We start from the raw sequence: 13,467 nt of genomic DNA, 5'->3' as shown, positions 1-13,467 counted from the left end.
GAGCCCGCGGCCTGCTGGGAGTTCCACGCGCGGCCTGCTGGGGGGTTATGAAAAAGGACCTCAGGACGTGGAGGCTCAGAAAAGGCTTCCTGTCCGTGGGGGTTTGGCGGGGGGAGGAGGAAGCCTGGGAGCCAGGAGAGGGAGGTGGGGTTGGTCTCGTCTGCAGTTGGGAGGCTTTTGTCCGGGGAGGCCGGCCTCACTGGGGTCCCGGGGAGGGGCTGCCTTGTGCAGATTGCTCCCGGGGACGCAGAGGGGTTTGCGCTCGTTCGGAGGTGCTGAAGGGCCAGAGCCGGCCTTGGGGGGTGGGACCCTGGGCGGACAGGGGGGCCCAGGAGGCCCGGGCCTGCAGCGGGACTGCCGTGGTCCAGGCGGGGAGGCGGCCTGCAAGGGGCCAGAAGAAAGAAGTGGGCGTGTTTCGGGGTCTGGGACCAGCAGAGGAAGGGCGCGGAGCAGAAGCAGCCAGGTGCCCAAGGGGCCAAGCTCAGCAGCAGCACCTTCTTGTCCGCTGGGAAACCTGAGGACGCTTTCTGACCGCCCTGGAAGCGCGATGGCCGGGCGAAGACGGCCCGTGATCCCTCACGGCCCTTTCCAGAAGCCAGCCTGCCAGCCCTGGCTCTAAGGAGCTGGGACAGGGGGGATGGGAGGTGGGGGAGGGGCGGGGGCCCTCAGCCCCCGCAGGGGAGGAGCGCCTTTGCCTTTCTCCGGGTTCACAGGCCCGGCCTCCGGGGGGCGCTGCCGCCACCACTGTCTCTGTACGAGCGGGCGCGCCCGTTTCCTCCGGTCTCTCTGGGGCGCAGCCCGGTCAGGGCGCCCGCGCGCCACCTTCTTGCCCAGAGCTCCCATGGCTCTCCAGGACAGGGGAGCAGTCCCCAACTCCACCAGCAAAGCTTGGCGGGACTGGCGCCGCAGCGCCCCCTGGTGGCTGATCACGGTAGCGCGGGATCGGTCATGTGGGGGAAGTCAAGGCCAATGGCAGGGCCCCTGGTGCCCCCTCCCATCCTCGCGGCCCTGTGCTCCCCTCCCCCCGGGCTTCAGCTTGGCCAAAAGCATGGGGCCCGGCTTCTGCGTGCTGCTCTGCCTCGGTGAGTCCTGGGCCGGTGCTCACGCCCCTCCCTGCAGTATTGGCCCGGTCCCGGGAGGGGAGAGGCTGGGGGGCGCAGGGGGCCTGGGCGAGGGCACGGACGGGCACTAGCGACTCTTCGGGTCTCTCCTGCAGGGCTGTGTCTGGGCCAGAATCGGAGGTCCCCGGAGGGTGAGTCCTCAGCCCCTGCACAGGGGGTCCTCCCCCTCCCCCTCTCAGGGGAGGCTGGGTGGGGGTGGGGCCCTCCTGGAGCCCCCTCCGCGCTGGGGTCCTCCCCCTCTCAGGGGAGGCTGGGTGGGGGTGGGGCTCTTCTGGATTCCCCCCCCCCCCCCCGACTCCCTTCCACTCCAGGGTTCAACAGGCCGGTCCTCTCTGTGGAGCCCTCCCCGCTGGCCCAGAGGGGCTCCTACGTGGCCCTGCAGTGCTCGGCCCCGGTCCAGGCGGTCCGCTTCCGGATGCAGAAGGTAGGCATCCAGAGCAGCCAGGTTGAACAGGGGCCAAACAGCGTCTTCCTCTGGAACCAGGCCTCCTTTTTCATCGACTACATCTCGGAGGCCTCGGCGGGCCCCTACACCTGCCGCTACCTGTACAAGGCCTCCTGGTCCCGGCCCAGTCTGCCCGAGGAGCTGGTGGTGACGGGTGAGCTCCGGCCCCTCCCCAGGGCCGGCTCCACAGACTGGCCCCCCCCAGCCCTTTCCCCCTTCCCCCCTCCCCAGGGCCGGCTCCGCAGACTGGCCCCCCCCAGCCTCTTCCCCATCCCCCTCCCCAAGGCCGCCCCCCCCAGCCCCTTCCCCACCCCCCTCCACAAGGCCGGCCCCCCCTCAGCCCCTTCCCCACCCCCCTCCACAAGGCCGGCCCCCCCCCCAGCCCCTTCCCCATCCCCCTCCACAAGGCCAGTTCCCCCCCAGCTCCTTCCCGGAGCCCCCCCAAGGCCGCTCCCGAGCCCTGCCTGAGAGCAGCTAGCCGGTGGCCGCCCCAGCTCAGGCGCTTGTCTCTCCGCAGGGCTGTACCCCAGGCCCGCCTTCTGGGCCCAGCCGGGCCAGGTGGTCGCCCAGGGCGGGAGCGCGGATCTGCTCTGTCAGTCCCACCTGGGGCTCCCCCACTTTGCAGTGGTCAAGGAGCGCAGGGTCTTCCTGAGGATGAACAGCAGTGGCTCTCTGATCAGCTTCAGGATCCAGGCGATGACCAAGAACCACGTGGGCACCTACTATTGCTACGGGTACTCCCCCCTCTCCCCGTTCCTCTGGTCTCACCCCAGCAAGGCGCTGATGCTGGAGATGACAGGTGAGAGCCCCTCCCCCACTGGTGTCCGCCCCAGGGAGGGGGAGAATCGGGGACTGGCTTCAGAGCTCCAGACGTTGGGCTCCACCACCTAGCCGTGGCCTGAGCCTGACTGTGAAGTGGGCTCGGAGAGGGGTTGAGCCCCTCGGGGCTTCGCTTGTGTCCAGGGTGGGCTCTGAACCCCACTCGGATGCGAGAGCCGAGCCCCGGTGTTCCCACAGATGCCGCCATCTCTCCCGCCATCTTCTTCAGCCTGGCCCAGCTGAGCCTGGCGGGGCTGAGTCTGCTGTTCTTTGGAAGGTTGGGGACCAAGACCCTGGTCAGGTGGTGGAGCAGGAGGAAGCCGCCTGGGCCCGGGGAGGCCCGGGTGTGAGCCCCGGTGTCCTGGCCCTGCCTCTGGATTGTGAAATAAAAGGTCAAGACCGTCTGGCGTGGGCTCTGTTTGTGGTGGGGCAGGGTGGAGGGGCAGGGGGAGAAGGGCTCTGCCTTCCTCCAGGCCCGCAGGCCACGGCCCGGGCTCCGTCTGTCTGTCCACATTTCTCTCTGCATCCTCGGCTTCCCTCCCATTCTCCGCCTCCCAGGATCCTCTCAGCTGTCCCTCCCTCTGCCCACCTGGTAGCAGGTGGCCCAGTGCCCAGAGGGTGGTCAGGGGTCTGCAGGCGCTACCTTCAGACTCGCCTCAGGCATTCCCCTTGTGACCCTGGGCAAGGCTCAACTTCTCGGTGTAAATGAATGAATGGGAGCGTATACCCTAAGTGCTCACTACCTTAGAACATCAGGGGAGGCTCGGCCGGGGTTCTCGAACTTTTCCATCTCAGGACCCCCTTACACTCTCAAAAGAATTACTGTGAACATAAAAGAGCTTTTTGGCTAACGGGGGTTTTTTCTCTTACCGTATTAGAAATATGTAAATAATAGTGGATAATAAATAGTAAATAATAAATAATAGTTTCTATTAGAAATAGAAATAGACATATTTTTAATAATTAACATTTGATATATATAGCATACACAGTGGATTTAATAATTTATATTAATTCACATAAAATAATAATAAACCCATTACATGTTGATTTAGAAAAAACCCACTCTAATTTCCAAATTGAAAAAACACCCAGGCAGAAGAGTGCTTATTGTGCTATACGACAGTACAAATCTCTTTAATGCCTGGCTTCCAAAAGGGCAGTTGGATTCTCATATCGCTTCTGCTTCTGTTTTGCTACGTGTCGCAAGAAGAAAATCCTGTCTCACACAGATGGGGAGTTGGAAAAAAGAAGCGTATTTTAGTAGGTAAAATAAAGTAGTATTATTAGGAAAATAATCTTGACATGGCAGACCTTCTGAAAGGGTCTTAAGGACTCCCAGGGAGTCCGAGAGCTCATTCTATAGACATAAATAGAAGCAGAAAAGAAAGACCTTGCCTTTAAGACCCTCCGCTTCTAATAGGGGAAGATAGCACATGAAAGCGTGGTGGCTGTCCTTCGTTCTGGAAGAGCACCACAATGGCATCACCACGTTAGAGTCGAGTTACACGTGTCCGACTGGCTGATGGGGCCGGCACGAGCTCGGGGGGCTCCGTCACAGGCCGGACACCCCAAGTCCACGCAAATGTTTGGACTAACTTACGTTTGATTCTGCTCTGCTCATAGAGCACAGAGCCTTTTCTGAGGAGGGCACGCCACGCTGGGAGGTCCTGTGCCAGTGTCTCCCGCGCCATGTCATACAATCGATTGTAAAGTTCCCGAGACCTTGAGAGTGTCCTTGGATTCCCTTGTGAGCGCTTGGCCCGTGCGGGTTCTCCATAAAGTAGTCTTTTTGGCAAGTGTACATTTGGCATTCCAACGATGTGGGCGGCCCGATGGAGTTGCGCTCTCTGCAGGAGGGTTGGAACGCCCGGCAGGGAGATGGGAAGGGGAGGCAAAGTGACCTGGTTTGGGAGGGGAGGGAACTGATGTGGAGGCTTGGTTCCCAGCAAGAGAAGGCAAACGCTCACCCTGGATCCTGGAACAGAGTCTGGATTTGAGTTTGAGGGGAGAGAGGGTGGTGAGTAAAATCAGAGATGTCAAGCAGAAGAAAATAAAGAAGGACCCAGATGTACAAAAATATCTACAGTCCCTGATTATGTAGCGGCAAGGAAGTGGAAACTGGACAGTGTGTGTGTGTGTGTGTGTGCCAGTCAGCTCCTAAGCATTTATTGAGCACCTACTATGTGCCAGGCACTGGGTTCAGGACCAGGGATACAAGGAAAGGTCAAAGATGTCCCTGTCCTCAAGGAGCTCCCAGTCTAATGATGGAGACAGCGTGCAAACAACTTTGTGTCAGTGGGATAAATCAGAGCGAATCCACCTTGTGGGAGGTGCAAGTTTAACTGGGGTTCTGGGAGTGCGAGGAAGGTCATGGGTGGCTGGGCTGGGCACCCTAGAAAGTCACTGCAAAGTGATGCTCTCGCACCTGAAGAAATGATGCAGAGGAAGGTTTTAGAGGGACCGGATTCATCCCAAACAACCAGGAGGAGCATTTGTTCAATGAGAGCAACACAATAGAGACAAGCAACTTGGAACAAGCTGGGAATTCTGAGTCATGACCAACAGGGACTGCCTTTTGCTTCTTTTTTGGATCCCTGGCACTTAGTACAGTGCCTGGAACATAGTAGGAATCGAATAAATCTTTGTTGTATTGAACAATGGCCAAAGATGGCCACCAGTGTAAGAGAGGGCATGGGCTCATGGTGTGGACAAAGCGAAATTGCATTCACTGCTAGGTGAATTCAGATTTGATCTCACACACTAGTGGCGTAGTCCTAGGCAAGGCACTGATTCTCTTTGACTCAGTTTCCTCATCTGTAAAATAAGTTGAAGAAGAAAAAGGCAAACTGCTGCAGCATCTTTGCCAAGAAAACCCCAAATGGGAGCAAGAAGAGGACACAGTTAGAGTGACAACACTAGAAAACAATGGCTCTGAATCAAATGAGTTTCCAGGCCATGGAAACATGTTTACCCTCATTTCTTGGATATATTTTTAAAAACTTTAATAATCGCTTTTTCTTTTTTTTCTTTTTTGCTGAGACAATTGAGGTTAAGTGACTTGCCCAGGGTCACACAGCTAGGAAGTGTTAAGTGTCTGAGACCAGATTTGAACTCAGGTCCTCCTGACTTCAGAGCTAGTGCTCTATCCACTGCACCACCTAGCTTCCCCCTAGATTTTTATTTTCAAAATACATGCGAAGATAGTTTTCAACATTCACCCTTGTAAAAACTTGCGTTCCAAAATTTTCTCCTTCCCTTAACCCCCAACTGCCTCCCCATAGACAGAAAGTATTCCAATGTAGGTTAAACTTGTGTAATTCTCCTAAACATATTTCCACATTTATCATGCTACACAAGAAGAATCAGATCAAAAAGGAAAAAATGAGAAAGAAAAAAGCAAGCAAGCAAACAACAACAAAAAAGTGAAAACGTGGTGGGGTCCACACTGGGTTCCCACTCAGAAGGCCCTCTCCACCACAAGTCTAGTGGAACTGGCCGGAATTCCCTGACTGGTGAAAAGAGCCACGTCCGTCACAGTAGATCGTAACCTTGTTGCTGTGTACAATGTTCTTTTAGCAGCATCCGTTCCTGTAATCTCTCCGGGCCTCTCTGAAATCATCCTGCTGATCGCTTCTTACAGAATAATCATATTCCATCACATTCGTATATTGGGCACATTTCTTAACTTGTGCCACAGTGCAAGGCTGTGTTGGGGTATCTACTTTGGACAATTTCTGTTATCTTGGGACAACTTTGCTTTTTAATGTATCTTTCTGAATTCGTTCCCTCAGTGGGGACAAGACTTCCAGGCCTACTCTAAGGAAAAACAAAACAAAACAAAGCCCACAAACCCTAACTCATACTGTTGGTGGTAATGGTGAGTAGGAATGTTGGGATTTTCCAGGTTTTCCTGGACTTCTGACAATAGTTTTGGATAAAAAAAGAAACTTTCGTCAATCAAGATAAACTTGCCCACAAGAGTCGTTTCTTCACAGCAGTGACTAGCAGTTGTCCTCTTCTCCCCCACCTTAGTATTGTTCTTCCAACTTCTGGAAGCTTGCCTGTGGGTGGATGTTAGCATTCTAAGGTACTAAGGCAGTGCAATTGATAGAGACTATAATGATCTAATTTAGCGCGGTTCAGCACGATGGATCTGACCCTACAAGGAGATGTTATGGGCCAGAACTAGAGACAAGTCACTGAGTGGAATTGAGGAGACTGTGGTTAAGTCTAGTTTAGCTTTGATTTAATCCTACCACAAATAATGGTCTCCTGGTGATAGAATGATTGGAGTACACTCAGTGCACAGCAAGAGGCTCTCAGGGCCACAATCCACTCTCGGAGGCGGCGTCAGATTCATTCCATTTTCCCCCTTCTGCTGGCTGGAGGCTTTGGATTCAGAGGGAACTAGAGGCTGAAGCAGGAAGAGACAAAGGCCAAGTGGCAAGAGCCCTAGGAACCAAGGAGAGAGATAGGCCTTTAAGAAGCTGAAACTAAGGCTGCTCCCAGAAGCCCCCCAAGAAACCTGCTCCCAGAGATTGTAATGTAGAGAACATTACAGATGGACCTATTACATCCTCTCCAGCAGGTCCCTTTTGTTTCCTGAGGATTAGTTAAGCTACTTTGCAGTAAATCAGTTGGCCTGTTCTTGTAAAAAAAAAAACAAAAAAACAAAAAACTGCTCTTTTGTGTTTTAGGACAATTGAGCCTGTTTGAGGCGTCTTTGAAATGCTCGACTTTTCCATACCAATGGCCATTTGCGATTATTTCTAATCAGTGATGTATACTCTTTAAGAGCTGCAACTTTTGCACATTTCCTAGGAGTAATATTTATTCTTAAAAACCACATCTAAAAATGTCAATCGTTCAGTCCTGACTCTTTGTGGCCCCTTTCGGGGCAACGATTGGCAACGGTACCGGAAGCGTTTTGCCATTTCTTTGCTGGATCATTTCACAGATGAGGAAACTGAGGCACCCGGGGTTAAGTGACTTGCCTGGGATCACACAGCTCCGAAGGCTGGATTTGATCCGAGGTCTTCCTGAGTCCAGATTTGGCGCTTTATCTGCCACCTAGCGTAGTGCCTGCTGCCCATCCAGCAGTCAGTTGAAAAGCGTTAAGCTGGGGGCCAGCCCCCTCGGTTTCATCTGGCCCCGGCAGAGTCCTGGCGCTTCAGGAGCAGCCGCCTGCGGCCCTTTGCTCAGAGAACGGCGGGAGTGGCGAGGAACCACGCACCCCCAGAGGCCTGCGAGCGCACCGTCGCACTTTCAGTGGATATTTGCTTGCATTGTTTCCTGCTCCGGTTTTTTTTCTTTCTGGATGCGATTTTTCTCGGGCAGCAAGGTAAGTACAAATACGTGTACATGTACTGCATTTAACACTGCCCGCCATCTGGCGAGGGGAAATTTGCAAGGTTTTGCAAGGGTCAGTGTTGAAAAATTATCCATGTAAATAAAAAGAAGCTGGAGCCGTGCCAAGCTGATTGCCGGCGCTCCCCCTCCGGCCGTCCCTCCCCTGCCCGGCTCCCAGCGTCTGTTGGGTCCTCTCACCACGGGCCATTTTAAGTCGCGCTCTTCTTCCCATGAACAAGGCCTTTTTTTTAGCCCTCTCCTCCCAGTTAGTGAAGACCCTGGATTGGCCGTGGTCCAGACTAGGAACTCTGAGAGCGAAATCCATGCGGAGTGGGGACCCCCGCCCCCCACCGTGTGCCCCGCCGGCCAGCGCCACTAACGCGGACACAGGCCAGTGACTCCGTGCTTTCGTTACTCAGTAAGAGGCAAACTCGGGAATGACCAAAACATCCCAGGCCGTCGGGCTCTTCTGCGGACGAATACGCGCCCGGGAAGGAATGGGCACAGGTGCGCACGCGCCCAGAGGCCCCCCCCCAAGCTCCCCTGGGATTGGGCGCTGCGGTTCTCTGGTCCTTTCTAGGCCTTCCAGACGCACTCTCCTGTCCAGGACGCGCCCATTTCTCTGGTTCTCCGGGGGACGAGCCCTTGAGGAGGCACAAAGTGTCCAGTCTCCCGTGATAAGCACGGAAGAAGCACCTACTCCGAGCCGGAGGGGGAGATACACGGACAGGCAGAGGCCCATCGGGTTCTCCGGGGTGAAGCCGCTGGCCCCCTCCCCCCCGCAGAGCCTGGCCAGCTCTTCACCCCGCTGCTCCCTCCCCCCAGCTCGGGCCAGCTCCGCCCGCCCTTTCTTCAGGCCAGGCCAGAGCGAGGAGGCCCTGAAGGTTCCCCCCGTAGGGGTCGCTAGAGGGCAGCGAGCGGCGGCCCCACGGAGCCCAGAGTGGGCCCGCAGTCGGGAGCCGGATGCAGCTGGTCGCCCAGGACTCCCGCCCGGGTTTCTGCCTCGCGGGTGCGGGCACCGCGCCGCTGTCCACCTGCCCAGGGCACGCAGGCGCAAAGGCGCCCCTCCCGCTCGTTTCTCCGGTCTTCCCTCACTTGCAAATAGGCTGGGGTGGGGTGGGGTGGGGTGGGGGTGCTTTTATTCTTTCCGGCTCGGACATTCGAGTCCAGCGAGCGGGGCGCCATCCCGGCTTCGGCACTTAGGCGTGCGACCTTGGGGACGCTGCAAAGAAACAGCCTGTTTCCGACTCAGTAAAGGGAATGACGACGCGAGCCACTTTTCCGACTTTACGGGCTGGAGAAATGTGGGAAGGGGCGGCCCGTCATGCCTCCGAGACCGTCCCGCATCCATTTCCCAGCTTCGGAGAGCCCCCCTCGGCCAGCGCGAGGTGGGCGGGTCCCGCGGGCTCTCTGTCTCCACCCTGCGCCGCCGAGCGGCAAAGAAGAGGTCCCGCCGGCGTCAAATGGATGGGAGTCACTGCAGAGGAGGAACTGACCGCCAGAGCAGCTCAGGCGCATGCGCGCACGGGCCTCCTCCACTAGTCTGTGCGACCCAGGAACGCGGACTCCAGGTGCGCATGCTCTTTTCGGACCTACGCCGGAGGGAAGTGGGCGGAGGACTAATCTGGTGCGCACATGCGCACTGCAGAAGGGGAGCCAACGGGACCAGCACGCATGCGCCTTGGCTCCCACAGCCACAAATCCCAGCTGCCCCAGTAGTGAGAGGAAAATAGCTAACATGGCAGGCCGTGAGTGCGGGCGTCCGCGGCCGGAAGGGGGTCTGGGTGGGGGTGGTCTGCGGGCGGCGCGCACAGCTCCCGAGGTCGCGCGCGGGGAGAGGGGTTTGGGGCCACCCCAGGAAGGTGGTTCGGGTCAGGATCACGCACGGAGGGGTCGGGGGTCGTGACGTCTGGCCCGGTCGGAGTTTAAAGCCAAAGCTCTTGTCTTTCTTTACCCTGCCAGAACTGGGACGGTTCCTGAAGGACATCTGGGCCAAGGAGCCCGTGCTGGCCGCGTCCTTCGCCATCGGCACCATGGGTGAGCCCTGCGTCCCGGGGTCAAGGTCGCAGAACAGGGAGTGTGTGTGTATCACCGACCTCAGCACCCCCCCTCTGCTAGAAGAGAAAGGGGGTGTCACCGACCTCAGCCCCCTCCTCCCTCTGCTGGAAGAGAAAGGGGGTGTCACCGACCTCAGCCCCCTCCTCCCTCTGCTAGAAGAGAAAGGGGGTGTCACCGACCTCAGCCCCCCCTCCCTCTGCTAGAAGAGAAAGGGGGGTGTCTCTGACCTCAGCCCCCCCTCCCTCTGCTAGAAGAGAAAGGGGGTGTCACCGACCTCAGCCCCCCTCCCTCTGCTAGAAGAGAAAGGGGGTGTCACCGACCTCAGCCCCCTCCTCCCTCTGCTAGAAGAGAAAGGGGGGAGTCTCTGACCTCAGCCCCCTCCTCCCTCTGCTAGAAGAGAAAGGGGGTGTCACTGACCTCAGCCCCCTCCTCCCTCTGCTAGAAGAGAAAGGGGGTGTCACCGACCTCAGCCCCCCCTCCCTCTGCTAGAAGAGAAAGGGGGTGTCACCGACCTCAGCCCCCTCCTCCCTCTGCTAGAAGAGAAAGGGGGGAGTCTCTGACCTCAGCCCCCTCCTCCCTCTGCTAGAAGAGAAAGGGGGTGTCACTGACCTCAGCCCCCTCCTCCCTCTGCTAGAAGAGAAAGGGGGTGTCACCGACCTCAGCCCCCCCTCCCTCTGCTAGAAGAGAAAGGGGGGTGTCTCTGACCTCAGCCCCCCTTGTAGCCCCTCCCTGTGCACCTGGTGGTTGGGACTCCCCACCCCTCCCCCAGCTAGAAGGGAAGCTCTTGGAGGTGGGGGCGGGGAGCTTCCCTTTTGCTCTGCAGTTCCCCGAGGCCCCCGACTCTAATTCTGCCCTTCTCTCCGACAGCTCTGATCCTCCCTGTTTTAAGCCCCTATACCAAGTACTCAGGCATGATAAACCAGGCGACCCCTTACAACTACCCTGGTGAGTGTACCCTGCCTGGAAAATGGGCCCTGGCATGGGGGAGGGGGCAGGAAGAGGGACCAGGCCAGTGAGCCTTCTTCCTTCTTTCCCACCCCTAGTTCCTGTTCGAGATAATGGCAACATGCCGGACATCCCCAAGCATCCTCAGGATCCCGAGGGTCCTTCGCTCCAGTGGCTCAAGAATCTGTGAAGCCTCCCTCTGCCCCCCGTCCCTCTAATAAACATCCTTGTGTTATCTTTGAGTCTCAGCCAGGCTGTGTGCGGCAGTGGAGGGGAGACAAAGCTTTATTGGGGGGTGATGTCAAAGGGAGGGCTGGCCAGACTGGGGTAGGACAGCAGCTTGTCCGGGCCTCGGGCTACCCATCCTGGGGTGAGCGCCTCTTCTGGCTCGAAGCCAAAGTCATCCTCCACTTTGATCTGAGGGAGGAGAAGCAAGGTGAGGCGGGAAGTCCTGTGCTCGCCCTCCTCCCCGTCCCTGTCTGGAGGTGCTTACCTGGCCTGGGTCCAACTCTGGGGTCAGCAGCACCCCACCTCGGCGTCCATCCCGGGGCGCCCTCCGCCTTTTCCTTGCACTGGGGCCTTCCCCAGGTGGGGGACTGCCAGGCTCGGGGGGGCGCCGAGGGGGAGGGGACAGGCTTTCCTTTTCCGGTGGCTCGTTCTCCGCATTTCCTGGGGTGGGGGCATCGGGGCCTTGGCTGCCCTCATCCTACCAAGGCAAGAAGCCGGTGTTGACCCCTTCCGGGACCAGAGGGCTCCCCCCCCCCCTGGGCCCCAAGGCCTCACCTCCAGGACAATAGTGAACTGGCTCTTCCGGTAGTCATCTCCATAGGAATCCAGGACTCGCATGAGAAACCTGAGGCCGGGACAGGAGAAGCTGGCACACGCACAATTCTAGTCCTCTTTCGGCTCCTGTCACTGTGCTGCCACTCCTCCCCTGCGCTGTAGGTGGCGCTGGGATTCTGCCCTTTTTGCCCCCGAGTTCCCCCTACAACCTCAGTCTTGCTCCGGCTGTGGATGGACCGGTTCTTCTCTGAAGACGGAGCCGTAGCGTCCTCCCTGAATCCCCTACCATCAGACCCTGGTCCGGCCTTCAGCCCCCTCTCCCAGTTGGTGCGTCTAGCCCCCCCCCCCCAGATGAAGCCCGTTAACAGGCTACTGTTGGAGCGTGTTCTCGGACCGTCTCCGTGCTCAGCCACTGACGGGCACGGGGCGGCGCTTAACGTATGCCCAAGGCCCCGGGGAGGGAGAGCCGAAAGTGGAGGGCAGGGGGCTTAGCCCCTGCGCTTTATCTAGAAGGAAGGTAAAGATGGTCAGAGGGAGAGGGGGCTGAAACGGCAGGAGAAGGGGGAGGGTCCCGGGGAGCCCAGGCTTTCCGAGAACTCGCTGCCGGATGGCCGCGGGAAGCCACTGAAGCCGGATTGGCTGGCAGAAGTGACCTACATCTGCCAGCCTCCTGGCAGGGGGCCTATGGTTCTGTACCCCAAAGTCCTGCCCCCTTTACCTGCGCTCCTGCCTGAGCCTCCTGGTGATCCTCTGCACCTGGTGAAGCCTGTTCAAGACGCGCTCATTCACCTGAGGGGACAGAAAGGGTCAGGAGGCCCCGCCCCCTCCTTGGCCACCCATTACATCATGTGATGACATTCCAGCCCCGGGAAATAGGCTCCGCCAGGGCTTTCAGAGACCCTTGGGCCGGTGACAAGGGAAGCTCTGGGGAGCGACCGGTGGTCCGCCTGACCTGCTCGATCTCCCGGCAGCGCCGGCCCAGCGCCTGGTACTTGCGGCGGCTCAGCTCCCGCTGGCGGCGCCGCCTGCCGCGGGCGGCCTCCTCCTCTTCCTCCCGCTCGCGGAGCCCCGGCCCCCCCAGGGCTCCCCCGACGAACTCCACCTCGGTCTCCAGCTCCGACTCCAGGATGTGGCCCCCGAAGAGCGGCGGCAGCGCCAGCTCGGAGCCCGGCGGGGCGGAGAACTCCTCGAAGCCCACGCCCGCCATGGCGCTGCCGGGGGGCAAAGGGTTAGGGCTGTGGGGGGGATCCCTCCCCGGGGGGATCCCTCCCCCCTCCCTGAGACTGCGTTCCCCCGCCCCCCTTCTTCTCTGTGGAGCCCCTGCCTTTCTCTTCCGGGGGCCCCCCTCGGAACCCCGCAGCGCCTTCCCTGCCCTTCTGTCCCTCAGGCTCCCCTTCCTCGCCTCTGGGGACCCTTCTGTCTCCCTCCTCTGGGGGCCCCGGGGCTTTCTCTCCCAACCTTCCCTCACTCTCCTCTCGGGACCCTGGCGTCTCTTCCATGACCTTTCGTTCCCCTCCTTCGCGGACTAATGTCCCCCCCTCTGGGGACCCCGGCGCAACCGCTTCAAATCTGGCACCGACAGCCCCAAATCTTGGCTGGAGCGCTGGGGGGACTACAACTCCCAGGAGGCTCTGGGGCAGCCGGCCCTTGCATAGCCCAGGCCTGTGCCCCGGCTTCTCCTGGGAGTTGCAGTTCTCCCCGGCCCTGTTGGCCCTAAGGTTCAAGACTCTGAATCCTTCGCCTCCTAGGGGGGATCCAATGAGCCCGAGGCCCGGCGGTCCGGGTCGTCATCGCTCTCAGAGACTTCCACATCCAGGGCTTCCAACTTACTCGGCCTGCAGAGGGGCCGGAGCGCCCCGGAGCTATCCCTTGGCTGAACTGGACCCCCACGTCTTGGTGCAGCCGGCCGTCGCCGCCGATTTTTATTGGTTCTTCCGGAGAACC

The 13,467-nt window shown here is 58.8% G+C and overlaps 3 protein-coding genes across 5 annotated transcripts; 2 read left to right on the top strand and 1 right to left on the bottom strand.

Annotated features, from left to right (window-relative positions):
- The first annotated feature begins 841 nt into the window (after positions 1-841).
- LOC141562651 (platelet glycoprotein VI-like) lies at positions 842-2,779 on the top strand. Its single transcript, XM_074302655.1, has 5 exons — positions 842-931; positions 1,217-1,252; positions 1,366-1,720; positions 2,084-2,365; positions 2,584-2,779. Exons 1-5 carry the CDS (start codon positions 842-844, stop codon positions 2,733-2,735), a joined length of 915 nt encoding a protein of 304 aa, XP_074158756.1. The 3' UTR covers positions 2,736-2,779.
- Positions 2,780-9,238: 6,459 nt separating this feature from the next.
- NDUFA3 (NADH:ubiquinone oxidoreductase subunit A3) lies at positions 9,239-10,975 on the top strand. Of its 2 annotated transcripts, none has more exons than XM_074308105.1 (4): positions 9,239-9,308; positions 9,700-9,774; positions 10,663-10,740; positions 10,839-10,975. In XM_074308105.1, exons 1-4 carry the CDS (start codon positions 9,254-9,256, stop codon positions 10,928-10,930), a joined length of 300 nt encoding a protein of 99 aa, XP_074164206.1. In that variant the 5' UTR covers positions 9,239-9,253; the 3' UTR covers positions 10,931-10,975. The 2 variants fall into 2 exon arrangements, with proteins under 2 accessions (XP_074164206.1, XP_074164207.1); XM_074308106.1 differs by lacking the exon at positions 9,239-9,308 and adding an exon at positions 9,319-9,485.
- A 32-nt stretch (positions 10,976-11,007) lies between these two features.
- TFPT (TCF3 fusion partner) lies at positions 11,008-13,463 on the bottom strand. Of its 2 annotated transcripts, none has more exons than XM_074308100.1 (6): positions 13,354-13,463; positions 12,476-12,734; positions 12,242-12,312; positions 11,524-11,593; positions 11,234-11,446; positions 11,008-11,157 (listed from the first exon to the last, which is right to left on the bottom strand). In XM_074308100.1, exons 2-6 carry the CDS (start codon positions 12,728-12,730, stop codon positions 11,026-11,028), a joined length of 741 nt encoding a protein of 246 aa, XP_074164201.1. In that variant the 5' UTR covers positions 12,731-12,734; positions 13,354-13,463; the 3' UTR covers positions 11,008-11,025. The 2 variants fall into 2 exon arrangements, with proteins under 2 accessions (XP_074164201.1, XP_074164200.1); XM_074308099.1 differs by lacking the exon at positions 13,354-13,463 and adding an exon at positions 12,982-13,131.
- Positions 13,464-13,467: the final 4 nt, after the last annotated feature.

This window comes from Sminthopsis crassicaudata, chromosome 3 (assembly GCF_048593235.1).
Source record: "Sminthopsis crassicaudata isolate SCR6 chromosome 3, ASM4859323v1, whole genome shotgun sequence".
In the NCBI taxonomy this organism is placed as follows: Eukaryota; Metazoa; Chordata; class Mammalia; order Dasyuromorphia; family Dasyuridae; genus Sminthopsis; species Sminthopsis crassicaudata.
This window is presented reverse-complemented; position numbering and strand designations above follow the sequence as displayed.